Genomic DNA, 27,257 nt, shown 5'->3' with positions numbered 1-27,257 from the left:
CTTGGATTTCAAGGCAGACCGCGTTGAGTGTCAGGACTAATGCTTTGCTCCGCTCTAACAGCCAGTAACAAACAATTGCCATCAGCCTCTCTGACAGCAATGAAAGGAAAGAGGGGAACAAAACAGGGAGTAAAATCTATGCAGGGCCTGGTGCCAAGCGGGTGATGGTGCACATAATTACAAAGCCAGCCACGTTTGGCAGGAAGGGGCTGTAATTCCCTGGGATAGCGGCTCTGCTAACCTCCAACTGCGAAAACAAAGCCTGAGTCACCAGTGCCCTCCCAGCAGCGCAGTTATAACCCCTTAATTCGGAACTGTTATTCCTGGTGCACTGCTCTAATTAAAAGGGAGCCTAGGATTCTTTAGGTTCACATAGTAACTGAGGTCCAGCTGCGGGGACAATGAGCTTACTGAGTGCTGGCTGTGCAGCAGTGCTCAGACACGCAGTCAGCTAGACATGCTAGAAACAAACTTGGCAAAAAATCCCCACCCGTTTGTAGGTAGAAATTTGGGTGAAGCAGGTTAGCGCCTCAACAGCCAGAGGCTCCCATGCAGATGTTTTTTTTCCCCTTAACCATGTGGTCTTTGCGTAACAATACAAAGTGGGCAGGTAGCATTGAACCTTCAACTTCTTTCCCACCCTCTCAGCCACAGTGAGGGGGAAAGCAGGAGCTGAAGAACCGGATTATGAAGACAATCACACGAGGCAGAAGAGATGGTCACAGTCTTTATTTCCATTTTAAATCTTTAGCCATCAGTAAAGTGAATGGGCAGAAAACAACCAACCGAGCAGACAAACCCACTTTAGCTGGTTATTTCCAAGTATAAATAACTGTGGGACAACTGAAATTGAGCCAAAATAGAAAAAGGGAGCTGGGGAATTTAAAAGACAAAAGTAAGCCTGGTTGCACTCCCTTTTCATAGTGTCAGTGAAGAGGAAGTACCATAACAAAAAGGAAGCTATGGTTACATTTGATCAGACATTTATTCCAACAGTAGGCATGGAATTGCACTTTCATGAAAAATGCCAAAGCTGAATCGAGTCCAGTGCACTGGGGGCATTGTGTGCACTTAGCTTGATTTCTGCTGCAGCTCCTTCATTCTGTTCAGGGCACTGCCAGCTTGAAACCACTCGATCTGTGACTCGTTGAAGGTGTGGTTCAACATGATTGTTTCTTGGCTCCCGTTGGGGTGCTTGATGATGCATTTCAGAGGCTAAGGGAAGAAGACAGCTTTTATTTTCCCCCTTCTTTTTCAAGGGAGCAAGTTAACCGAAACTTCTCACAGGAAAATCCCCACATGTTTTTAAAGGGCTGAAAACAAACTGGTAGCTCAGGGGTGGTCTTAAGAGAGAAGTGTGGTTGCAGTTCCTTCTAGGGAGCGCTCCTGCCTTAGGTAGCAAGCCCAAGGATTCAGAATATTGTACAAGGACTTCCCCAAACAGAACGTGATCTGATTTTGACCGTAGGCATCATGGAGCATCTCCTCTGGCTTCCAGGCCACACGACCCATCAGTGCTGCTCCAGGCCCTCGCACACAACCACACTGCTCCCTGCCATGGGCACATCCCTGACCCTGAGAGCCGTGACGAGAGGTGCAGGCACTTACCTTTCCAGGAGCAAAGTCTGCCAGCCCCACGATGCTCAGCTTGTCCACAGGATGAATCTTGTTGTAGTCCGCCGGATCCGCGAAAGTGAGAGGCAGCAGGCCTTGCTTCTTCAGGTTGGTTTCTGCAGAGAACAAACGGTCAGGTGTACTCGAAACAACTTGCTGCAGGGATGAGGATTACTTCCCAGCTGCTCAGTGCTCCTCTGAGCAGTATTCCAACAGTAATTACAACCTTTGTAAGAAAATCAGCGTACCCGCTGTTTGTGGCATATCTAAGTGGGTATCTAACAGGATTCCTGACAAGAGTGACCACGAGATCTGTCAGCAGATAGTTCCTTCCCGTAGGCGTTGAGCCCCGGGGCAAGGTGAACATCCCTGCCGCCCCGCCAAACACATCCTGTTTATGCACACCGCGGGGGAAGCGCAGCTCACCGTGGATCCTGGCAAAGCTCTTGGTGATGATGACCCTGCCCCCCAAGTGACGAGGTTCCAACGCTGCGTGCTCCCGGCTTGATCCCTCACCGTAATTTTCATCTCCAATAACTGCCCATTTGACACCCATTTTCTGTGACAAAAGAAGAAGATTGAGACTTCTGCAGCCACTCAGGTGAGGAATTAATGAACACAACCCCAACACATCTGATGTCAAAGCAACACTGCTGACGTTGCTGCGCTATGATATGTTCTGCCACGAGGCTCCCCTTGGTTTTAAGGAAGGACAGAACTGGAGGAACTAAGTGCTTCAGAGCAGCTCGGTAGTGCTGTTTTGGCTAACACTGGCTGAAGAGGATTGCTCTTGGGCTCCAGAGCAAATCCTTGCTGCCACCTTTCCTTCTATGGTCTTGTGCCAGGTCAGCATTCACACCGCCACGATCCCTGCTCTACTTCTGGAAGTCAGAGAGGAAACTCTAACTTCTGTCTACCAGAAGAACCAATCTGAGACCGCTGCCAAGCTGTTCTGAGAGTGAAAGGACATTTCTTGGTGTTCCAGCCCAAGCTTTAAAGAACAAAGGGGACAAGAATAGAATCTAGACTAGCCGTAGGTGAATTCTTTAGCTTCACACAGTAACTGAGGTCCATCTGCTCAGATAAGGAAGTGAGATTTAGACACAGCCTGGTGACACCAGTGCCTTGCAAGTTGTGCAGTATCTAGAGGTGTTCTGCTCCCTTCACCTAGGGTTACTGGTCCCCTTTGGTCACAATATCCTCTGCCCCGCAGCAGGCAGGGACAGAATCCCCTATAAACTGCCACAAAGTACGTCCCAAGGAAAAGGCTCAGTGCTGAATGAATTCACAGCTGCTGTTACTTGAGCAGGAGGGTGAGATCCTCAGTCTTGGCACAGAGCACAAAGTACAAACACCCTCCCAAAATAGATGCTCCAGGAGACAGCCTCACCTTGTAGTAACGGGCTGTGTCCGGGACCGGCCCAAACTCCTGGGTTAAGGCGTTCCGCACGGAGTTGGCTTTGCCATTTTCAATGTTGATGGCGCCAATGAGCAGGTTGTTGGAGATGTTGTCCAGGTGGCCACGGAATTTCAGCCACGGCCCAGCAGCAGAAATATGGTCAGTGGTGCACTTCCCTTTTACCTAAGGGGTAGTAGAAGAGATCAGTCTCTTAGGATGAATCAATGATTTGACCATTCCTCAGCACTTTTTATTCTGAAGGACCTTCACATCTCTTTTTAAAAGCACAAACCCAAGACAGCTGCGTCTGTCATAGAATCAAGACACTTAAAGGCAGGTTTTGCAGGTACCAACAGCCATTAAGTTCTTCCTGGTACAGCTCAACCTCTCTGTTGGAGGAGCTCAGCAAGACACCAGAAGTGTTCCCTCAGAGTTCCCAGTCTGCATGGAAGCCCCCTCAACCTGTAGGAGCAGAATTCCCAGCCATAGAGAACAAACAGCCTTCCAACTGGCTCCCACAGCGTTTCCAAAGGAGTTGTGCGTGTCAAACAAGCACAACTCAGTATGGAAGCACAGCCCTTGGGAATACCTGCGGCTCTCTGCTGCTGAGAATCAACAATTCTCCTGAAGGACAATTCCTAAGGGACTGCATCTCAGCACCTATCACTCTGTTAGCTGAAGCTTTCGTCCTGTTAAGTCACCATGGAGAGTGAAACGAAACATGTCTTCAGTAGGAGACTGAAATGTGATGTTTAACTATTGTGAAGTAACTATTTCTTTCTGTAAAATGGGAAGACGACACAAATACTGGTGGATGAGAAGATCCTAACGACCTAATTTCAGACAAAATGCATCTTAGAACAGTCAGATATTAGAGATGCTAATTAGTGGCTATAGCTGGGACAAATTCTCCAAACTGTGTGGTATGGGTAGGATCATATTACAGGGTGTGACAAACTTCATTTTTCATGGTATTAGCTAACGACTAGCCCCAAATACAAAAGTCTCTTAGTCATAATATGTAAAGTATCAGAAGGAAACACCACCACAAGGGAAGCAAGACCCTTGCTTCCCTTCCCACAGCAAGGCAGGTGTAGGGGAAGGAATCTGTCAGCTCAAGGCATACCCAAAGCTTCTATCAAAGCTTCAGTCCAGGTGCAAATCCCTGTTTGCCCAGCCCTGTCACAGTTGGTGTTCCCCTGCTTTGCTGCTGACCTTGATGAGGATCAGCATGTCTTCTAGATCCTTGCCATCCCACTTATCGAAGGGCTCGAGGAGCTGGAGGCGCTGGCTGGTGGGGCTCACATCCACGTGCTGCCCGCTGCCATCCTTGGGAGGGTACTGATAGGTGTCCTGGCCTGGGTCAAATTCCTTCAAAAGGATAAGGAGAGGAAAATCATCAGTCTCAGCCATCCCCAACAGCATGTGAAGAGAACAAGCCAATTTTAACATTAAAGGCAGTGCATGGGAGTTCCCCTGCAACATATGAAACACTGACAGCGACAGGCCTCCCCTCCCTCCATCTCCAGGGCGAGCAGTTACCAGCTTGGGCAGCTCATCTGCATCAGGTGCTTCAAGTTTAAACTTCTTCCCATCCGTTCCTGTCAGGTAATCTGTCTCGGGGTTAAATTTCAGAGTGCCAGCAATGGACAGGGCTGTGACAATCTGAAAGAAAAACGATTTAAAGGCTTAGTCTTCCTCCCATCTCTTCATTTGAAAGTTCTGTGCCTAACAAAGCAGCCAGAAGGCTCTCGAAGTTACACACCTGAACTTCTCCCCATGCCCCCTCTGGCTGTCTCTTACCTCTGGGGAGGTCACAAATGCATGAGTCTCTGGGTTGGCATCATTGCGACCTGTGAAATTCCGGTTGTACGACGTAACTATTGTGTTTTTCTCTCCTTTCTTTATGTCCTTCCTGTGAAAGAAGGAAACGCTTGTCAAATCCAGAGGGAATATTGCTTCTAGATAACTGGCTGCCAAAATCCCCAGGCTTGGTTGTGGCAGCAATCACTATCTTTGGAAACATGAATCAGCGCACACATGTTTTCCTCCCCTAAGTACAGCCTCAAAACCAAGGACAGTGCAATGCCAAGTCAGACACTGATTCCTGGAGTAGTTTGTAGCCCATGCTGTGCACTGCCGAACTGTCTGAACAATAATCAAGTAAATGCCCTTGGACATGCCACCATCAGTAATGACAGAGCCAAAAAAGCATGTGTCTCCCATGTCTCCCATCTCTTTTATCAGGATTTTCCTCACTGCCACTCCAGTGATTGAAGCCAGACCAATCACTCTTCCTATTTTAGAAGGCCCACACAAACTCCAGCCCATCCTCTCAGACACAACTGATCTCTTCTCTCCGTTTTTCCATATCAAAAACTTATCGATGTGGCCATGCTGCAGCTTCATTCATCCAAAGGCTCAGCATAAATTTGCAGTGTATTTCTCCTCCTCCAGTGCGTATCAGGCAGCTACAACCAATGGCTAGCGTGTTTCATTCCCCGTGTGTGGTATTTACTATCAGATTTGGCTTCGCAGAGCGCTTTAGGAGCTGAGACACAAAGCTAGCCACAGGTCTGTCTTTCACTTTACCTGTCCCATTGGCCAATGCAGGGCCCACAGGCGTTGGCAAGAACCAGCCCTCCAACATCTCGCAGGATTTGTGCCTGGGGACAGACAACAATTTCATTACTAGTAGAAGGAAAGCCTGGAATACATCTCTGATGTTGTTCTTTCAGAGAAAGAGGATGCTCATCTTCTAACAGAAAGCACCAACCCTGAGAGAATTCCTCTTCTCATTTCACTTGCAAGTTTCGAGTAATTGTCATAAATACAGGGGGTTGATGCCAGGAGAGCTGTAAGTTAACGCTGGGGAACAGCGCAGGAAGATTTACCATAAAGTTCCTGTTCTCTTCCTACTTTGAATTGAGCAAAAAAACAGCTCCTCAGAGATGTTTCACTGAAGCTGGTCAAATTAATTTTCAACACATTTCCTGGCAGTGTAAGGAATGATTTGGTAAAAGTGCAGGCAAACATGTGCCTGCTCAGTCCATTCAGCAAAGGATCCAATCAAGAGGGCAACTGCTGGTGAAAAGTACAACTGCAGACAGAAATAAAAAGCTGACTTGTGAACGCACCTGCGCATAAAGACTCATACAGTTGATCCCCAAGCTGCCACAGCATCCAACACTTAATAGTAGAACCAATTAACACATCATTATATTCTGCTCCCCACAGAAAAGGGGAGAAGACACATGGTGGTTCCTCTAGGGAAACACTGGAGTTTTACTTTATATTTAGTCTAAACTGGGACCTACTTCCCACATACACAGGTTTGCTCACATCCCAAACTGTTCTATAAGGAGACAAGTGGATAAACATTGCAGGTCAAAACACTGCCTGGGTAGCTGCAGGAGCCAGGGGCACAGTAACACAAGGCTGGTTGCTATATCAGTCACTGCACCTCGAGCAATACACGAGGACAAATTTAAGAGGTTTCCATTAGTCACTCCCAGACTCCTGAGTACCCTCTGGAAAAGTTTAACCTTTACTGTTAGGACCTGTGAAGAGCAGCCATACTCACGTAACCGTCTCTTTCAATGGTGGCTCGGATCTGCTCCGAGCCTGGAGTGATTGTGAACTTGGATTTGCACTTCAGCCCATGCGCTAGCGCCTGCTTTGCCACTGCTGCAGAGCGCCCCATGTCCTCGTAGCTGGAGTTGGTGCAGCTGCCAATCAGGCCTGTGGTGTTTGACAGAGACAGGGAGGTGGTTAGTGCAGCCCTGCTTGCTTCTCCCTGTGGAGACCATCTCTCAACAGAAAAAACAAGAGACAAGCTCCTTTTCCACTGACATGGAGCCTGAAACAGTTTCAGGTGCAAGCACTGCCAAGCCTCCCAGCAAGATGCTGAGGTCACAGGCACGCAGTCCCTCAGGCTCTGGAGGCTGTAAGCCAGAACACGTTACCTGCTCACTAGGCTGGTTATTGTTTCACAAGGTCAGAGTGCCACCTACGTGCACTTTGGTTAGGCAAATTACCACAAAGAGATACTCTTTTAGGAAGAGAGAAAAGGCTACAAATCAAGATGAGAAGAAATTGAGGAAATGATTAAAAGAAGAGGTGGGTGCCTCACCACGCACATTGAATTTTAAATTTCCCAGCCCTTTCAACTTCCACCTCAGAGCCCACTGGTCTTTCTTCACCTCACTTATCTTGGGCTAGACCCCAATGCACCGTTTAGTTTTGGTATAGGCATTCTGTAGTCCTTGGGTAAAACATCCTTTGTTACAGCACGAAGATGACACAAGGACACAGCGATGCACTGACAGCACTCTGATGCTAACCAACAAAGAATAAAACTCAGCTTTCAGCTACTGCTGCTCTTGATCCTATTGGTAACACTACTGAATAACTTGTTTCTACCTGGGATGTGGCCTTTACAATGCACTTCCATTCTTTTCATTCCCACCCTGAGCAATTACAGAGAGGCCAGGGAGTGTAGCAGCATCCACACCTTCCCTTTAGGACAGCCAGCATCAACTTTACCATGTCCTGAGAGCTCAACAGCCTGCTTGGGGAATGCACAGCAGTGCACCTCACAGATCTCCACTGAAAGCCTGTTTGTGGATTTGACCAAATGTGTAACAGGTAACGTTCCTGGCAACCCAATCTTTTTAAAATTTCCAACAAGGGGAACAATTTGCCTAGCTCCTGAGATCAAAATCCCTCCAGCTATCCCAGATCTAGGCCACATGCGAGAGGCTACTCACACCTGAGAAAAAAACAAAGAGACTCCCCTTTCCAGCAAATTCATACGCCTATGTAGAAACAACACTGCAACAAAGTCAAAGGGCACAGAGCAGTAATTAAAGGCTTAGATCCCAAGCTGTATGACCAGCTGCTTATCCCAAGACAGCAACATTTACGGCACAAAGATGAAGGCAGAGGAAAGAGCAAATGCTACCCACCAACTCTGATATCAACAGGCCAGCCCTCCTTTTCTGCCACAGCACCAATATCTGACACAGGGTGTGCCAGGTCTGGAGTGAAAGGTCCATTGATATGTGGTTTCAGCTTTAAGAAACAACGACAGAGTCAGAAATTACAGTAGCCAGGAAAAAAAAAAAACAGTTATGAAAGAATTGATTTGCTATCTGGAAGCTGCTTAAATAGGACTTGGCTGCCTGAGCAGAAGCTGTTAGTGGAACAGATCTCAGTGTTTGTTACACGTTTTAGCACAACCAGGGGAGCTGCATCCAACTCCCAGCTCAGTCCTCATTCACACGAGGCAGTCTCATCACGACATCCGAGATGGCAAGCAGCAAGGAAGCCTTACCTCACTGAGGTTGATTTCTATCACCTGGTCGTATTGACAACCAGAATCCGGCACCAGGTGTTGCTTGAATTCATCCGCCAGCGCAGCTATGTCTGGAATAAGAAAGAAGGGAGACCTGAAAAAATGCAGCAAATACGATGGAAAAGAGAAAGACCAGAACAACTGAATATAGGGTACACCAGTACTTCCCCAGGCACTTCAGCTACAGACTCCCTGCTTGTACATGCAAGGACAGAAGCCACATCAGATGCTGCTCCCAGAGAACACCTTCATTCAAACCCACCCTTCTACTCGCTTCAACCCCCAAACCCTCTTACCAGCTCGCCCAGTCTTGCCCAGGTATTTCTTCATCCGTTCGTTGTAAGGGAAGATGGATGTGGTAGCTCCAATTTCAGCCCCCATGTTACAGATCGTTGCCATCCCTAGCGAAGGTGTGGGAGAAAAGACCACAGGGTCAACAAAATCCGAGGCCACGCAATTCCTCAGAAGTCAGCTTATGGAAAAGACGGCAAAGCCAAGAGAGATCAAGTGCATTAGGCACAAACCTAACTCCATGGCAGACGGGATTCCAGACAAAGATTCCAATGATAGAAAACAGTAAAAAAGAAAAAAAAAAAGATTAAAAAAATAACTTTTGGCACTGGGATCACCCACGCCTTTCAAGGACACAGCAATGAAGCTGTACGAGTTGCTGTTTTACGTTTAAGGAGTTAGAAGCAGGTATCATAGGTCAATGCTCTCTGATTCAAGAGAATACAAATCCTAAATTGCTCTCAGATTGTAAAAGCCAAGTATTCCAAGTAGTCAAGCATTATGAATGGAGAGAAGCCCAGTTTAAAGCTACTTTTCAAGCCAAAGGAAGGGACACCTCTCTCAGTTTGGTCCTGACTAGTATTGTTAGAGACAACTGCAATATCTGCTGGTTCAAATTCAGCACCTGAGACCCACAATTTCTTACCACAAGTCTCCAAGTTAAACTGCTGCTTTCTAGTCCCCCTCTGCTCTGCTTTTCTGAAGCTTTTTCTTTAGCAGCTGTCACACATTTCCCCCCTGCCCCAACCTATTTCTCTCCTCTACTCACACCCTATTTTAGGCTGAAATGAAAATGTCATCCTTTACTACCCCCAACATCTCCATCCTCTAAGCATATGGCGAAACACCTCCATCCTTACTCTCATCCTGACAGCACCCTCTTCCAGGATTCCTTGCAATTAACCTCTCAGCGTTCTCACAGTCACAAGAAGATTTAACAGCAGTCCAGAAAGGCTTTTCACCTGTTACACTGCTCTCACCCCACCAGCTTGCAGAGAAACAGGCTCCCAGTTCGCTGTGTACCGGTCACCCAGCCAGGCTGAGGGAACATTTAACACTTCTTGCCCAATTCCCTTCCCCTCACACCTACCTCCAACAACAACCCACTCCAGATAAGATTCTTGGTGCCTTACCAGTGCAGGAGATTGAATCCACACCAGGCCCATGGTATTCAATGATGGCGCCTGTTCCACCCTTGACCGTGAGGATGCCAGCCACCTTCAGGATCACATCTTTAGGAGAACTCCAGCCAGAAAGCTTGCCAGTCAGTTTTACACCAATAACCTTAATAAAATGAATTAAAACAACAATAAAAAATGTGTACTGGTATAATTTCCTTCCAGCAGTCAAGAGAATTCCTCAGGCTTCTTTCTCAGAATCTGGGCGGTCACCAAAACACAAAGGAGAAAATCCTGAAATACCACAGCACACGCACAGGGGCTGAACCTCCAGTCAAGGCCAACTGAAGACAGATCACCATTTGCCTACCTCTCTCAATCCCCAAATTAAGAAGGCTGGAAACAAATTTCCAAGATGCCAACAAACCATAGCCGAGCTGTTTGAGCCAGCGTGATTACAAACCAGACTGTTAGTGGCAGATAGTGCCTTACATATGTTTCTTACCCATTTTACATCTCACGCCCCACATAGAGGATTAGTGTTCCTTTTGCTCCTACCTTTGGGCACTTAAGCTCCCAGGGGATTCCTGCCATGACATCCACGGCATCAGCTCCACCCACGCCAATGCAGATTCCTCCCAAGCCACCTCCATTGGGGGTGTGTGAATCTGTGCCAATCAGCATAACCCCGGGATAGGAGTAGTTCTCCAGAATGATCTGAAAAGAAGAATTGATTGTTTGCTTGCTCGTTTGTTTGGAAAGGAGAGGGAAGACAGCAAGAAAGCCAACAAGAATACAGACTAGTTTTTATGTGCAGGTTTCAGTAGCAAGAAATTTAATTTCTTTCAGACCATAAGTTCAGTTGTATTTCAACCCCCTTTAGGGGGATGCATTGACTGAACAAGGTACCGAGTCTTGGCCCTTGCTCATCCCAGGACAGTAAGAAAACTTAAACAACGATCTTCCCTTTTTCACTGGAACACCCCTTCTTTTCAGTAACCTTTGTTAGGGCTCAGGAAGCTGTTCCTTAGTCTCCAAACCCTTGATCAGTTGCTGAGCCAGCCAGTTCACCTGTCCAGCACTAACAAGGCTTTTTGCAGACTTTCATTATTAGCAAAACCACAGTCTTTTACTGGAAAACGACAACTTTCCTATAGTAGTAAGCCAGTTAAGAATTCAAGCTAATGAACTTCTTACTGTTGGTATGTGCCATACCAACATTATGTACAGCCTTTTCTGGGAAACACAGAACTCACAGCACATCGTACAGAACAGCCTGGGCAGAATTACAGCAGCCCTTTATGGTGGGCAAAAATCTTAATTTTTGCCTGCAGTACTTCCACCTTTACATACGCATGCAAGAAAAGTCAATTCCAAGAGCTGACTCTGAAGCTATACAGTATGTCCAATTTTCTCCAGCTTTTTTCCCTCAGAAAGTGACCCACAAGAAAGCTGGTAACAACAATAGGGAGCTATGTTGCCACATGACAAGTGTTATGTGTGGTTTCAGCGCAGAAGTAACCTGAGGTGCTCCCACAACCTTTTGGGGAGTTCACCTGTTCCATCTCCTTTCTCCATTGCGTCACACCAAGCTAAAGTAATCTTGTAACTCATTCCATAGCTAAGAAAAGACAGCAGAGAGCTCTTGACTGCACCTGGTCACAAGTTCCCTGCTGACAGGATGTTTAACAGTCATCTGTTCTCCTCTCCGCTCCTTTTGCTTGTGCTGCACTTCAACTTTTCCTACCTGCAACTCAGGAACAATGGAAAATGTCTCCTGGACATCCACAGCAAATCAACCAAAATCAAGGTAGGGAAGTCCTGCTAGAGGTGTTGGGTTTAAAAAACAAAAAGCCTCATCACGTGCTAAGTTCTCTTGGGATGGTCATATTCTTTTGAGGTGCAAGTGATATAGCAAGAGAATTTCAGACCTGAAAACCCACTGAAAACTCTTTTGCATTTTATTCAATTCAGATAGCAACTAGTTATGTGTTGCTGTTCTTGAGTTCTTAAAGCTGCTCTCTCTTGTTTTTGTTTTTTTAAATGGAATCAAACACATTCAAAAGAGCCTTAGAAAAGGTGTATTCCAAAAGCTTCCTTCCCTGCTCCTGAAAGGAACCCACGTTAGCCCTAGGTAGCTATTTTCACACCATCACTTCACTCTCCCAGGCGTACCAAGATGAGCCAGCTCACAAACAGTTAAGATCCTTTGATTCACGTGGCCTGCTGCTGGCGCTAACTAATCACGCATCAGGTTACACTTTGACAAAAATAACCTTTCAGTAAAAACATTGCTGTCAAGATAACTGAAAGGGAGCAACGAGAAAGTTCACCTGCCTCAGAGAAAGCGAGTGGTTTCTCTGACCTGGTGAAATTCTCTACAGGTTTGTACTTGAGCTCTCCCCCCACCATAAGGAGGAAGAGCCACTGGATGTTTAAAGGCTACAAACACACACTTTACCTGGTGAATGATTCCCGACCCGGGTTTCCAGAATCCCACTCCATACTTGGCACCAGCTGTTGCTAGAAAGTTGTACACCTCCTGGTTTATATCCTAGTCACACAGGAAAACACATGGTGTTAGTAACACATTTTGTTCTTTGGCAGATCATGAGCTCAAACACGCTCCCATCTTCCCAAGCCTGTTCATAGTTTGCTCCACAGTTTTGCAGCAGCTAGAGGGAGGTGCACATCGCTCCTAAAATCGAAAGAGATCAAGGCTCTTTGCCAGTCAGTTGTAGCAGGCCACTTGATTTCATCCAACTTGTAGCTCTACTAACGCATCTTTTTTAGTTTCCAATGTCAAATCACACAATTCAAGGCAAACCCTGCCAATGAGGCACTGGAGAATGCCCTGCTCGTTTCTTCTACTCTGAGGGTATTGTAACCTGTTTTTCATTCTTCTTACCCCTCCCTTCCTTTTCTACCAGCTGTTTCTTTTGTTTTATGCATGCTTTGCAGACATTTCAAACCTCCTGATAAGCATTTCAGCTTTATTTTTTACGGATGAAGAAATGGAATTGGAAGTTGCTCGCTGCCAGGGGAGCTGGTGGGTGTCATTTCTCATTTTGCTGAGTCCCCTGCTCAAGGCTCACACAATGCTGCCTTTCTTGCTGCGCCACCACTGTTATTCGTGGAGGTCACACCATGAAAATCGCTTGTGAGAATACCCATGGTTGCCAGGGAAGTATGACAGTATTGTGTCCTGATAGTTCTTGGCAGAGGAGCGGCAGAAGAGATAAGATAAGCGCCAGGAGGAGGGAGTTCCTTAAAGACTGTTCTCAGGCAGCTCTGCTTCAGAATAAAGAGAAAGGGGAACTGGAGATAATGGCAGAATTGTCTCAGCACACATTTGCTGAAGTTTCCCATGAGGCAGCAGCAGTTCTTTAAGCCTCGTATTCCACTGGGAGTCAGGTCACTTCACTCTGTTTGTGCATCCCTCCCCCAGTAAGGCACGCTGATGTGCCAGGAGCAGATCCAAGCCACCCTGTGGCCTGCCAGCATTCATTACGTGCCAACTGGCAGCTTCAGAGGCAGAACCCAGTCAGAAGAAGGCAGGACCTTTACTGGGGCTGCTCAGAGCGGGTGGCAGACAAGGAACGCTGCTCAGCTCAGGGCTGCAGCCAAACACCATTGCACTGCAGAGAACAAATGCGGGAACAGGGGAAAGACAGGAGGTGAGGGAAGAAAATCAAGTCTTATTTAGTAAGGTCCCAAATTCTTAATCTCACAACTTGGGCCCAAGACAAATTGTAGAATAAAAACTCCCCAAATTTACTCTTGAGTGGTTTACACTGCTTTACTCTAACCTGGAGGAAAAAGCCAGAAGTACCCTGATATCAGGAATTTCTTAGAATAGATACGGACTAAAATCTTAAAAATGCAGCTGAGCACCCACAATGTGTTTAGTACAGATTCTTCAGTTTCAGTATCAGGGTCCAAGTCAGAAACCTCCTCGCTTTGATAATGGACTTACGCTATGCCCACTTGGAAAAAAAAGGCTCCCCACACATCCCTGCTATGCTAACAGGATATTCTTCCCTGGCAGATTTGTGGTGCTATGTGGGACAGAGGTGAATGTGTTTACATTTGACAGAACCCCCTCAGGAGGAATAAGCAGTAAAACTGTGGGGGAAATGTTTAAAAACAAACAAAACCCATTGAACCAGAAGTTGGACAAACAACATTGGAATTCCCAATTAAAACCCTTCCTGCCTGTATGTACATTTATTACCCATCCTTGCTGGTCTTGAAAGCTGCAAATGCTTCAGGAAGCACGAATCACTTGCAAGTGGTTTGGGAAACAGAAGGAGTTAGTTGCTCCCCCTTCACAGGATAAAGCAGTGCACTGCAGACACACTCAGGAAGCTTTTCATGCTGCCGTACACAGCACAACTCCCTAGAGTAACCCACCTTCCTTTCCTACCCTTTGAAATAAGAGTTTTCTTTACCTGAAACATCTTCTCACTCTATGGAACACATATATGACTTGTGATTCCATCATTAGCAGATTAAGAGCTAGTGCTTCCTGTTCTCATGGTCCTTTAAACCATGTTGTGGATGAATCTCTGGTGAAATCCCCCCACAGCCCTGCTTATGCTGTTTCTTTACTGCATCTGACCTATCTACCGAGCTAACCACCACAGGTAACCTGCCATCATGCCTGACTTTGTGGCTGTCCTGGAAAAAAATAAATAAAATTAAAAAAACCTTCCCTAGACTGGAAAGAAGCTTTCAAATGGCCTGAATTTAAGTCTCTGCAACAGTCACCTTGGCCCTTCGAAGATCCTTTTCACCACCTGACTGAGCTTCTATGAGGTGATCGCAGTGGATGGTGGAAGGCACGGCCACTTTGGGCAGCCCGCTGCTGATGAACTGCAGCATTGCCATCTGAGCAGTGGCATCCTGCATGGCCACGCGATCCGGCCGCAGGCGCAGGTAGGTCTTGCCTCGCTCGATCTCCTGCTTGGCGGGGTCATCCAGGTGGCCATATACAATCTTCTCGGACAAGGTGAGGGGACGGTCAAGCCTGGGGAGACAAGAGAAGAATTTTACACCCGCACGTTGTGTGCTTCAACGTTTGCCCCTTTAAGCATGTAACAGAGCAAAGGTACCCTCTGCTTCCCTTTACCATTCTAAAATACATGAAAACACAGCAACCTGCACGGTTATCTTACGGATCTAAAATATCAACTGGTAGCTGGCTGAAACAGGTGCTTGGTCCAGAGAGTTCAAAAGGATACAAACCGAGGGCACTTTGTGCTTTCTTTTACAATCTCCCTATACAGCAAAGGAAACTTTGACTCTGCTCATTTCTCAAGGTCATACTTCATTCAGGACAGCAAATGGGGAGGTAAGAGAGAGGTCAGACTCAATTCACAAGTACCAGATCCCACAGCAAGGAAGGACAACTAAGCGGAGTTTTGTGAACACAGACCTGTTGTCCTGCAGGCTTCTGACTGGCTGTCTCAGCTGAGGAGCCTATTTATGTCAGTGGTGAGATCTTCTGAGAGGTAACTAAGTAGACACAACGACTTGAAACGAGAGTTACCACATCTAACAAAGGACGCAGAGACCGAAGGACATGTCTGACAAGCCACTGCCAAGGTAAGTGGAGCAGGAATGACAACTCAGCAAGCCTCTATCAGCAGATTAAGGTCACCATGTTTACACAGACTATGAATTCCTAGCCCTCCTTTTTGTGCCTAACGCCTACAGTGGCACATGGGAGAACGCTCACCGTCAAAACAAGGTGCAAAGGAGCATTAGCCTGCAGTGCCCGCTGCCCACACGCTGCTTCCCCAGACAGGCACAAGCGCCAATACGAAGGCGGGCATTAAAAAAAGAGGACAGAGCCCTTGCTAGCACCTCCTCTGCAATGACCTGGTTCTCTACGTGTCACAGGGCCTCATCCTAACCTCCAACCCTCCCCGGTGCCCCACACCACTGCATGAGACTCCACAACTCGTGTTTCACTACACTGGAGACTGCTATGGCTCCGAGCTGCTCTCCCCAGGAAATATTCCCTTTGCCAGAGCCCTGTGATGTTTTTTTATTCCCCTCCTCTCCCATCACTGCAGAGCTAAATTCTGTGCATTGACCCAACCCCTCCCCTTCTCCTTCCTCCCCCCTTACCTCTTACGGACGATATTGATGTTCTTCTCCAGCTTTTCATAATTTATGTATTCATTAGGCTCAAAGTGGCTCATGGCCACCTTGGCGCGCTGGGACAGGACGGGTGCGACATGGTAGCGCCGTATCCCACCATTCAAGGCATGCTGGAAAGAGAAGAGCGTTAGTGCTGCAACCCTGCAGAGGGAATTCCTCTGGCATCAATAAAATACTTGCTTTCCAGTTGTTATACCTGGAATTTTACAGGAACAGAAAGTTTGCAGAGCTTTTTTTTTTTTTTTAAAGACACAGGGAACATTTGATCACACAGTGCTACATGTTGAGTTAACCAGTAAGACATCAGGTTAGCCAGCTAGCGTTTACCAAATTATTTTGTATTCCCATCTGAAGCACAAGATGCCTTCTGTTTTTGTACGAAATCTTTCAGGCAATTCTGAGATATTCCCTAAGTGAACAACAGCTGGATGTACTCCTGAGGTATTACAGGCACAGTGGAGAAGAACACATACAGCTTCCAAATCTGTACTTACTCGCTGGTACTGAGTTTATATGGAAGGATGGGCAGACAAAACTGTACAGAGCTGAGCAAATACCTTTTTGCTCCAGCATTACATATGAAGCTCCCCGTGCGGGGTCTCTGCACCCTGCCACAAGCACATTGTTACGTGCTGCATAAGGCGAGCTGCATTTCAGCGCTAGCCAGAGTGACTCTTGTGCATGTGCTCAGTCTCCAACACACCACGGAGCAGGAGAGGCAAGCTGTGGACCAAACACTTTTGCTTCACCCATCTGGCTGCGGAGACATCCTCACCTTGCCCCACAGGTGAGCTAACAGCAGGATGGATGAGCTACACCACAGGTTCAGCAGGAAATGCAACCAAAAAAAAAGTCCAAATGTCCCTTGGCCGCCTCCAGAGCGAACCAGTCCCCTAGCACACGGGAGGAGGGCAGGCTACACCAGGTACCTGTCCAGCACCTGACCTAGAGGGAGCAGGTCAGTGCCAGGGTCAGAAGGCTCTCCCGCAGCTGTGAAAACTGAGTCAGAGGGCAGCCTCCACAAAAACTCCCAAGGATTTGGCACATGCATTTCTTACATCCTTTGGAAGTCTCTGTCACTGATGAGAAGTCTCTGTCACCGTTGTTTTCTGTCTGTTTCCAGACTTCCAGCAAGAGTCCAGACTTCCTCCTCCCCCAGCGTTACAACTTAATCTTACTCCTGTGTTTCCTATGCCCCATCCCTGGAGGTGCTCAAGGCCAGGCTGGATGGGGCTTTGGGCAGCCTGGGCTGCTGGGAGGTGTCCTTGCCCATGGCAGGGGGTTGGAGCTGGGTGGGCTTTGAGGTCCCTTCCAGCCCAAACCAGTCTCTGATTCTCTGATTTTCTACTTTACACTGACAGGACTTTGTACGTATGATCACAGCACCAGACCCTGGTTTTGCATTACCAAAGATGCTAATCAAAACTTTAACTGTGTATTTTTTCATTTTTCTCTGTGAATATTTTTCCCCCAATTTTCTTTCTACCAGCATTTCAAAAACTGCCAAAACCAGCCACGATCAATGAGACAATACCACCAGCTTTTAATCCAAATCTTGTTTTATTGCCCTTTTGATAACATTTACCAATGTCTTCCATAATAAAAAGTTCAGGAGATCTAGGGGAGATCCTAACAGCTAGCACACTACCAACAAGGGTGTGGTTTGTTTTCTTACCAAACAATCCTAACCTTAGATATCCACCTTTCTGTAGGAACAATACAGTTCTACTGTATTTTAGCAGCCGTGTGTGGTTTTTGTTAAAGAAAATCCGATGCTAACACAGCACTACAGGAGAGCATTGCTCTCCCAGAAGCGCAAGAGAAAGCGGTCATCAGATTTCACTCGGCTGCACTTCAAGCTCAGAACTTCCAGAACATATCACACGTGCCAGCAGGGAGCCTTCTTCTCCCACTGGAGGAAAAAACAACCAACCAACCGCTTCATTTCCCCTGTTGCTTTTTATTTATCAGCCACACAAATTTTGTCTTTGCTTAGTTCTGTTTATTTGTATGTTCTTTATTTTTTAAATAAACTTCAGCATTTACCCAGAAAGAAATAATGCTGTGGACAACACCTTTATCTCATAAGACATCCTTCCTATTTTGGAAGCCTCCAGCTGCTGGAGTGGCTGGAAGACACTGAGGGATTTCACCAATGTTCATGGAAAAATCATCTCTTCCCCAGACCAGGAAAGGCATTTTGTTTTAATGCAGTGATTCCTTCCCTCTCCCACAAACTAACCCAACTGGCATAAATGATCAGCTGAGTTCCTCCATGTCACCCCATAAACTGAAAGCTACGTTTCACCAAAGTTCAGAGCACAGAAGGAGAGCAGATTTGCAAGTTAAAGTAACGGTGGAGGCTTAGCAGCATTCTAGTCTTGCCTGGGACCAGAGCTGATGATGATCAAAATCTGAAGCAGGGCTCCCCAAAGATCTGAAGAGAGGTGCAAAGATTTTATTTCAGATAAAATTCAGATACGACCTTTTCAGTTTGAGTACATACGTCTGTACACCTTTGCACTTCACAAAATGGCTGTGTGAAGTTTAGTATTAATCAGAATGCTATATAAATAGTCAATTTGTAATCACAGAAATAGAAATTCAAGGTAGTTGACTTCTGTTTGATCCCCACCACAGCTTCACAGACCAGACATGGAAGGGGAGAGAAGTGAGCCCTCTTGAGAAGGATCCCAGCTGGACATGGAAGCCTGGAAAGCTGAGGGTCTGCACCTCTCCTTTTTCCCCCGTATCCTCTGAAACGGGGTGGCAGAACTACAAGATGAAGTCATCAGACCAACAGCTTCCAACTTCACCCCTCTCCACGAAAGAGGTGGTGGTTTGGGGGCTTTGGTTGTGGTGGGTAGTGACAGGTGCCTTGAGACCACTAGCCAAGGGAAGTGGGTAGGCAGTGCTGTTAAGCTCTGGACTGAGCACCCAGCAGGCAGCTGCCCAGTGATCTCTTCTCATCTGGCATTGAATTTGTTTTCCCTGCACCAGTGTTCTTATCCACATTTCAGTCAAGGAAACCACTGCAGGCATCCTAAGGCCATTGGTATTTTGGTATGCGAAAAGCTTCCTCGAAAGACATGGAAAAGCCAGCCTATTACATGGGTCATTCATTTGAAAACCTAAAGAAGCCAACTCTTATCCATATAGATTTTACAAGTTCATCTGAGAGCTAGCTGTCTTGTGTTTAGCTCACTGCAGCGAGTGGTCCAGATGCAAGACTGAATTTCTGAAACTCACATTTTGGCACCAGATTAAGTCCAGTAAGTCAAAGTTTGTGGTCAAAAGAGTAAAACTATGCTATGAGCACTCCTATCCCAGAGCCCTCCTAGAAATCCTAGCTGAAACCCAAAATACCATCTTTCCTCATCCTCCCAGTCTAAGAACACCAGCCAAGTTTCCAACACTGACCATGGTACAGCCTAAAAAACTGGTACGGTATAATCAAAATCTAAATGCAGTCTGGTTTCCCAGACCCACTGCCAAAAGGCAACCAAAATTAGCAGCCTGAAGATCAGTCCAACTCTAACCAATGTTATTTTTTTTTCCTTGCCAACACACACAAAGCTCACCAAACGTATGTGAGTACTGAAACTACAAGACCTTCAGTGAAACCCCAACCACTTCAGAGTTTTGTACTTCTCTCAGTCAATCCCCAGCCAACGTGGCTCAAGAAATGGAACGCTGCTAAAAGCATCTTTCAGGCAGGCATGAAAAAGCCCTCAACCCTTTGAGGCTATTAGAAGAATTGTGCTATAAATAGGGCAGTCGGCCTGAATCAAGCTAATTCCAATTTATTTCTCCGAGATAAGCTTCCTACAGAGTTCCAAAAGCTGTTTTAGGAGAGGCGATGAGCAGAACCAGGGTTAACCGCACGTGCCACGCTCAGCACTGACATTATCACAGTGACTGGCACCACAATCTACTTATGCATTAAATCTCTAAGGCTGCTAAACACGGGGAAAAAAAGAAAAAAAAACACTATTTGCCTACTACAGTGATCAAACAGACAAATGTTTGATTACAGCCAGCTGATTTTGTCCTTTAGAAGGATACACAACTGATAACCCAGGACAGCCTAAATACTGAATTCCACAGGGTCACAGCGCTATCACAGCCCTGGTTCTCTGTCACACAGCATCCACCTTACCAGCTGTCTGCCTGCTCTCACGTGGCGATGCACCATAAAACGAGAACCAATTCATTATCCTAATAAAAGCCTGGCCTTCATTTTATAACTAGCCATTTCTGTCCAAAGTGCAAATTAACAGCTAATTAAGGACCAAGGATGAATGCACCGAGTTGACCAAAACAGTGCCGTTCTCTAACTTTCACTTAAATAAAAAAGCAACTCTTAAAACTCCTACCTCTAAAGCAGTGAGGTAATAAAAAATAGGAGTTAAGCTTTGTAAAATGCTGTCAGAAGGCTGGAGCCGAGCTATCCCTTCAGCCCCCTCAGCACGCTCGCCAAGGTCACAAGAGGCAAGGCGAGGCACTGAAGCGCCCCACACCCTCCTGAGGGGCGCACGGGCTCCCCCACCCCACTTAGCAGCCCTAAATCAAGAGAACGACACCCAAACATTTGGGGGCGCAACCATTTAGGAACATTTATCCGAGCAGGCCCCGCGCTGGGGAGCCGTGAGGCGCGGCGTGAGGCGCGGCCCGGCGGCCGTTAGAGGTCACGGTGGGCTGGGCGGGAAGAGCCGTTAGGGGCGGCGGTTGGGGCTACTGGGGGAAAAAGCAACGCTTTTGGGGCTGCTTATGGGGCTGTTATACATACATATACATATATATATTTATATATATATAATATTATTATTATTTTTCCACAGCGTTCCTCGCTGCTTTTGTCGAGACCCCCCCGCAGGTCCCCACCGTGCCCTCACCCCCTCCCCCCCTCCTCCTCATCCCCCCCTCAGCCCCCGGCCGCGGTCACCTTGCGCTCACCTTGAGGAGCCGCCGTGCCGGCCCCGAGCCCCCCCCTTTTCCCCCTGAGCCCCCTCCCCGCCTCCCCCCGGCCCTTCCCCGCGCCGCCCGCCTCCCCGCCGCGCCCCGCGCCCCTGCGCCCACGCACCCTCAGGCTGGCGGCCAGCAGGCAGTACGGCGCCATCTTGTGCGCTCCGCCGGGCCGCCGCGCCCCGGGACCGCGTCACCCGCCGCGACCGGGGGGAGGGAGGGAGGGAGAGGGGAGGGGAGGAGCCGCGCAGGTCCTCGCAGGGCGCTGCGGCTGCCTCAGCGCGCCCAGGACCCGGCAGCGCGGCTGAGCGGCGCGGGGAGGCGGCGGCGCCATGGCCAAGCACCACCCGGACCTCATCTTCTGCCGCAAGCAGGCGGGCGTCGGTGAGCGGCCGTTAGCGACCGTTAGGGACCGTTAGTGGCCGTTGGGAGCCCCCCGTCCCGTCCCGTCCCGTCCCGTCGGCGCCTCACGGGCGGGGCAGCCGCGGCCCGCGTGTGAGGGGAGCCCCTCCCTACCCCCCTCGCGGAGCTTAAATGATTAATTTTAATTTAAGTTGATATCGGTTGTGATTAAAGGGGGATAATGAGTGCAAATTGCCTCACCGCCAGCGGCTGCCGTTGGCCCCTCACGGCGCACCTGAGCTTTAGTCTTCGCCCATGGGCCTAGGAGGACGCGCGTTATTTATCACAAACGTTGTGGGATTGTCTCCAAACTCTGCGTTCTCCTTTAAAAAATGACTGCCCGAGATAATCAATTTCAATTCAAACCCATGTTCATATTCTTCTGTGCCTTAACTAAAGCTCATATTTATATTCTCCCGCTTCTACCCTAACTAATACTTTTTTACTCTTTTTCTCCCTACAGCGATTGGAAGACTTTGCGAAAAATGTAAGTATATATACTTATGTAAGTATATAAATGTAAGTATATATACTTATGTAAGTATATAAATGTAAGTATATACACTTACTCTCCCATATATAAACAGCTGAGAACCCGGTGCTGTGGTTAGAGCACCCAGTTGGCTTTGAGGATTGCACTCTTCTTGCTGTGCCGCTAACGTGGTGTTACAAACAAAAAGCTGGTGGACAAACCGCTGCTTGAGGTGGGAAGAGCTGCTTGTGTGTTCATCCAAGTGTAAGCGTGTAACTCAGTGAGTGCTTACAGACAGCGCTCAGATAGATTGTCACAGATGTGTGCTGCTCTAGAGTATGTGCTGCCAGCGTTTCCAGTGGCTGCAGCTACGGTGACTTCGTGATTGATTCCTTGTAATCTGGAATGCAAACGATCAGCTTGATCGCTACCAAGGAGGAAAAAAAGAACACATTTTTGGAATCTGACTTCACGCTTTGAGAATGAGAAATGGATGGAGAAAAGTGTCTAGAGATAGAACAGATAAATACATAGAGTCAAGTGCCAGTGCTCAGCTGGAGAAGGGAAGAAAGAGCATGAGCAATCATTAGATCCTTGCAGTGGCAGAGTAACAGATGACTAGTTCTGAACTCCAAATTAGCGTGAAAACACGCAAACTGAGTAGAAACAGTCCAATGCAACAAAATTGTTTTCAGAAACACACAGGAGTTAAACAGATTCCCAGTGGTAGTAGCCAAGGGCTGTCAGGATGGAGATTTATGAGCAGGTTAGATGAGCTGTTTGTGGGAGTAAGGATTAGATGCCTTGGGAACCGGTAATAAGATACGAAGCCTTTCATCTCTAGGTCAGTGTTTTGGATCGGGTCCAGCACAGCAGACTGTCAATGACATCTGATGGCTCTTTGCCTGTATGATAAGAATGCTTGAATTTCACTCAGTTCCTTGTGAGAAAGCAAGAGCAACTCTGTGAAGTGGCTGTTTATGCCAGTTTGCCCTTTCTTTGGCCTTCTCACAGATGAAGGATTAAAAGGACCACAAGTACAATCTCTTATCCCATCTCTCTGAGGATGGTAACTCCAGACTTTTGTTGATGTGGCTCTGTGGGAGAAGCTTACACTGCTGCAGCATAGGTAAGGACACCAGGCCTGTCAGTCCGGCATTTTTTCACAAGTGAAAAAACAAAGAAAAATTGTAGAGTAAAAGTACGGGTATGAGCTAAGCAGGTGCTAACTAATCACAAAAGACGTGTCCTTGGGATTCTTCTCTGGATGTGTATACGCAAAATTAAAAAAAAAAACACACTCAGATATTGCAAGCCCTTGTTCCTCTGAAGTCCATTTGCAAATCTAAAGTGGCACCCTGTGCCTCTAAAATAAATTTCTGTAGTCCAATTATATTGTCTTTGAGTGTATAGGCAAGTTGAGGAATCTTTTTTTCTGCGTGGGGGTGCAGAAAATGATGTTCTGTAACCAAAGACTGTTTTACTTTCAGGTGATGGGAAGTGTGTGATCTGTGACTCGTACGTGCGGCCCTGCACACTCGTGCGCATATGCGATGAGTGCAACTACGGCTCCTACCAAGGGCGCTGCGTGATCTGCGGGGGTCCAGGAGTGTCCGATGCCTACTACTGCAAGGAGTGCACCATCCAGGAAAAAGATGTACGTTGTCATCCAGCCCTCGGCTGAATGGGTTATGGTTTTCTTTAGTAGCCACGCTTATCTTTAAAGGGACTTCGAGCTGGTGAGATTAGTGTTGGGACGTTGGACACTTGGCTTCCACTCCCAGAATCAGCGCTGCTTTTCATTACCTTGTACTTTTCTTATCCTGTTGTTAGTTCCCAGTGATTGTAAAGGATTTTGAGATAGCAAGCAGTGCCCTGACTCTCTGCAACCCAAAGAGTTCACTTCCTCCACGCGCTGCTTGTTACCGTGTTCAGGTGTTATCTTACTGGATCCCTCAGCCTGGCTTTTATTAGGGTCAGAAGTATTTCAGACACTACAAAGGCAGGGACAGGAGCAGCTCCTCACAAAGAGTCTGTCAGCTACAGACCAAGTCATGTACGGTACTGTTATGCAGCTGAAATCACCACCCTGTTTTCCTTTGGATTACAAGTAAGGAGAGATCTTAGCACCCCTGTCCTTGCTCCACTAATTGTCTTCTGCAAGTTACATTTTCTTGTATAATTTCAGTGGGATATAGTGGGATATGACTTTTTTTCTTGTCTGCAGTGTAATCATCTCTTTTTCTGCCAGCACTTTGTGGTGTAACGATCCCTTATTTCTATAATCAGTGCTGTTTAATCCTCTTGTCCTGCAAGATAGCCGCTGTGCGTGTGGAATGAGGCAGCTGTTCACCCCCGTAGGTATTTGTTAACATCCATCTATCCATCTCAGGGAGTGCAGGTCATGAAGAACTGCAAATGAGGTAGGGAGAAGCCCGAACAGGATGCCTACAGTTGCAGTATGCCAGAATATGGACCTGATAGAGATTATCTCCTGAGGGTTGTTTGGTTTATGGGTTGGGTCCTCTGCAAACACAGTCTCCAGCACACCCTAATGTTGACAGAGAACACGCTGAGAATGGTTCTGATTGATTTAGAGAAACACGCTCAGCTGACTGAGTCGCTGCTTTCGTTTTCTGCAGCACCCACCTATGTTATCTCTAAAGGTCTGCAGCTCAAGTCAGGCTGGGGGCAAGCCCTCATCTGAATTTAGGCGTTAGATCTGAGGAGACCGGAATCTTTCTTAGTATCTAAATGTTGCATGTGGGTAGAAATGCTGCTGCTGCCTCCCGCATTTAGAAATGCTGTAAGAGCTCTTGGTTTTGTTGACTTACCTGTGCAACCAAAACACCTTTCTTGATAAGTCAGCAGTAAAATAGGCTTGTTTTTTGTATTTTTACCAATTTGTATTGATTTCTAATGGGTATTTTTCATAACCTAGGCTTACCTGTACATTATCATGACTGGTTCAGGTCTGCAACAGTCAGCTGCTCTGCAGGGGAGGGTTATAGAAATACAGAGTTGGAGGAGCAGGGTGGCAAGTCAGAACTGAGGTGTTCTGGTAACCGAATGAAGGCTGTTGTGGGTGCTGCATGTCACGACAGTAGCTGCACAGGAAAAGCAGATGGACAAGAGCTCTGTACCTGAAGCTCTGCTGGTCCAGGGTTTCACGTAGAGCACTCGATCTTCCTTCATCCTTACGAGAGAGTCTGAACACGAAAATGAAGCAAGAAAGCAGACACTAAAATGGAGGAGGCGGAATGCTCTTGGGCACAGCGTAGAGGGTCTGGTTAGTCGTGGTTTGTTCTGACAGAGGGAGGAATTTGTTTCATCTCGGTTCTATCTGTGGGTAAGGGCCAAGATCCCGCCTTGTCATCCAGGGCAGCTGTGAGTTGCAAAATATAATCCTTTCTGGGGGGACAGGAGCATGCTCATCTGCTGCCTCTGTATGAGGAGGTGGAAGAACGAACAGAGCCCTGCAATAATGCTGTCAAGTTTGTCACAGGCTCCCTGCGTTGTGGGAGGCAAGGCTTGGAAGAGTCCCGCTACCGAGGTTCAAAGTCAAATAACAAGGCAGTAGCTAGAGACAAATCGTGGCAGGTGATTTCTCCCCCCTCTCTTGTTACTTCTGCCACGCAGCCCCTCCCCGCCAGGTTGCCTCTCCTGCACAGGAGCCGGTGTTGGTGGCACAGCTTGGGTGCAATTTCTGCAGTGGCTGACATCTGCCCAGAGGCTTTCTAAATCTAATCCACTCAGGCTTACACAACAGCCAAGGACACGTGTTCCTCTGCCTGCTGGGCCCCTCAGCTGCTCTTGCCAGCCACAACATTTTGCCCTCAAGAGTTACGCAGACGCTGGGCTCAGGTGGCCCGCTGACAAATGTTCCCTGCTATACAGAGACGTGCGTGGCTCTGCCTTGTGTTTGCAGCCGTGCCCCTGAGGTGGGTCTCCCCTGCTCCCCTTCTTGCTTTTCTCGTGGCTTTTTTTTCGTATCATCTACTGGAATTCAGGTACAAGGAGTCAGCCATGTGAAGCTGTCCTCCCCCGAGGTGGCCACGCAGTCTCTGCAGTAATCAATCCAGCCCGCAGGAAATCCGAGATTCAGTTCTGCTGTCGCAGCTGAGAGGGGTCTCTCAACGTAAGAACAGCTTAGAGTCATCTCAAGCAACAAGATTCTTTGTGGCTAAGGAGGGGAAAGGTTATTCCTCTGGGCCCTATAAACCCTCTGTATCCTAATTTAGAAAGAATCCAGTCTTGAGGCACTAAGCATCCTTTTCATTAAACTGCTGATGTTATATGAGCTGTTTTCCTTCTTCACCCTAAGAGAGGGAGTGTCCTAGAGTAGTGTTAAAAAGGCATCTGTCCTCTTTGGTGGGCTCTCTTGCTGGTAGTAACCAGAGTTGTAGGGCAGTTTGCTTACAGAGGTCTAAGAAATGTGTGTTGAGGACAGTGTGGGGAGGGACGGAACTGGGAACGTGCTGGAACTGTGTATGTGGGGATGAGGTTGTGTTTCCCATGACTCCTACCTTACATCCTCTTCTCTTCCAGAGAGATGGTTGCCCCAAGATCGTCAACCTGGGCAGCTCCAAGACGGATCTCTTCTACGAAAGGAAAAAGTACGGATTCAAGAAGAGGTGATCCTATCTGCTTGCAGCTACACCTCCTGCCGGGTTGGCGAGAGGGCCTTGGAAACCCCTGGACTTTACTTTTATTGAGAACCAGCTGATTACATTTATAAATTCGGTCATATGCTTGGAGCTGGAGAAGTCACAGACTCAGTGGGGACCAAAACCTAATGAGGACTATCGGAAAGAGCAAACGCAGATTGTGTCTTCCCTTCTCAGAAGCTTTGCTAGTGGCTGTCCCGGCTCGCTAAAAAAAAGCCCTGGTGAGCAAGTATTTACATATGGAGGAGACCAGCTCGGTAAAACGCGAGTGCCCTTTCTGGTGTGGGGAAACACCCTGTGTCTGTTCTTACCACCCCTCCTCTCGGTCGCTAGAAATCGCACCGCACACCAGGACTGGAGCACAGCCCCATGTGCCCGCTCCCCACCCTTCCTCCAGTCCATTGCCAGGCTGCCCTGTTCTGTAGGGAACCTGGCGGTGCTTTCTGAGGGAGAACACAGCTCTTCCATGTTTCCTTTGTCAGATTCATCCAAGGCCCTTTCTGTAACCGTTCTTGTAGGATGCAAACCAATAAAGTTTCTCTTTTTTTTACTGTAACAGAAGGATTTCTCTCAGGTTCACTCTGTGTTTAGCCTCTCCGGAGCTTTCTGGGGGCGCGTGGGCTTAGCCCAGCCGGCACTGCCCGGTGGGTTATCTGGGTTCGGGCAGCGGCTGCTTGCAGCCCGTGACCTTGCTGCAAGGAGCCTCGGGGAACGGCTGTCGCTTTTGTGTGCGTGTGATCCCAGCCGCTGAGCGTTTTGTCCCGCAGCGCGCGGATCGCTGAGCTGGTAACCCTGATCCCGGCTG

The 27,257-nt window shown here is 47.6% G+C and overlaps 2 protein-coding genes across 3 annotated transcripts; one reads left to right on the top strand and one right to left on the bottom strand.

The window, feature by feature from the left end:
• Positions 1–714: 714 nt before the first annotated feature.
• On the bottom strand, positions 715–21,167 carry ACO2 (aconitase 2). Its single transcript, XM_038179974.2, has 18 exons — positions 21,030–21,167; positions 15,914–16,056; positions 14,549–14,807; positions 12,240–12,332; positions 10,337–10,495; positions 9,794–9,944; positions 8,666–8,770; positions 8,349–8,440; positions 7,981–8,086; positions 6,597–6,754; positions 5,606–5,679; positions 4,817–4,928; positions 4,556–4,678; positions 4,229–4,384; positions 3,005–3,196; positions 2,041–2,173; positions 1,609–1,730; positions 715–1,215 (listed from the first exon to the last, which is right to left on the bottom strand). The coding sequence occupies exons 1-18, from the start codon at positions 21,063–21,065 to the stop codon at positions 1,072–1,074; spliced, it is 2,358 nt and encodes a 785-aa protein (XP_038035902.1). The 5' UTR covers positions 21,066–21,167; the 3' UTR covers positions 715–1,071.
• On the top strand, positions 21,153–27,013 carry PHF5A (PHD finger protein 5A). 2 transcript variants are annotated; one of them, XM_027454018.3, is made up of 5 exons: positions 21,179–21,295; positions 21,777–21,800; positions 22,800–22,914; positions 23,276–23,442; positions 26,334–27,013. In XM_027454018.3, exons 3-5 carry the CDS (start codon positions 22,875–22,877, stop codon positions 26,421–26,423), a joined length of 297 nt encoding a protein of 98 aa, XP_027309819.1. In that variant the 5' UTR covers positions 21,179–21,295; positions 21,777–21,800; positions 22,800–22,874; the 3' UTR covers positions 26,424–27,013. The 2 variants fall into 2 exon arrangements, with proteins under 2 accessions (XP_027309817.1, XP_027309819.1); XM_027454016.3 differs by lacking the exon at positions 22,800–22,914 and having other exon boundaries at positions 21,153–21,295.
• Positions 27,014–27,257: the final 244 nt, after the last annotated feature.

The sequence above is a fragment of the Anas platyrhynchos genome, chromosome 1 (assembly GCF_047663525.1).
Source record: "Anas platyrhynchos isolate ZD024472 breed Pekin duck chromosome 1, IASCAAS_PekinDuck_T2T, whole genome shotgun sequence".
NCBI lineage: Eukaryota > Metazoa > Chordata > Aves > Anseriformes > Anatidae > Anas > Anas platyrhynchos.
This window is presented reverse-complemented; position numbering and strand designations above follow the sequence as displayed.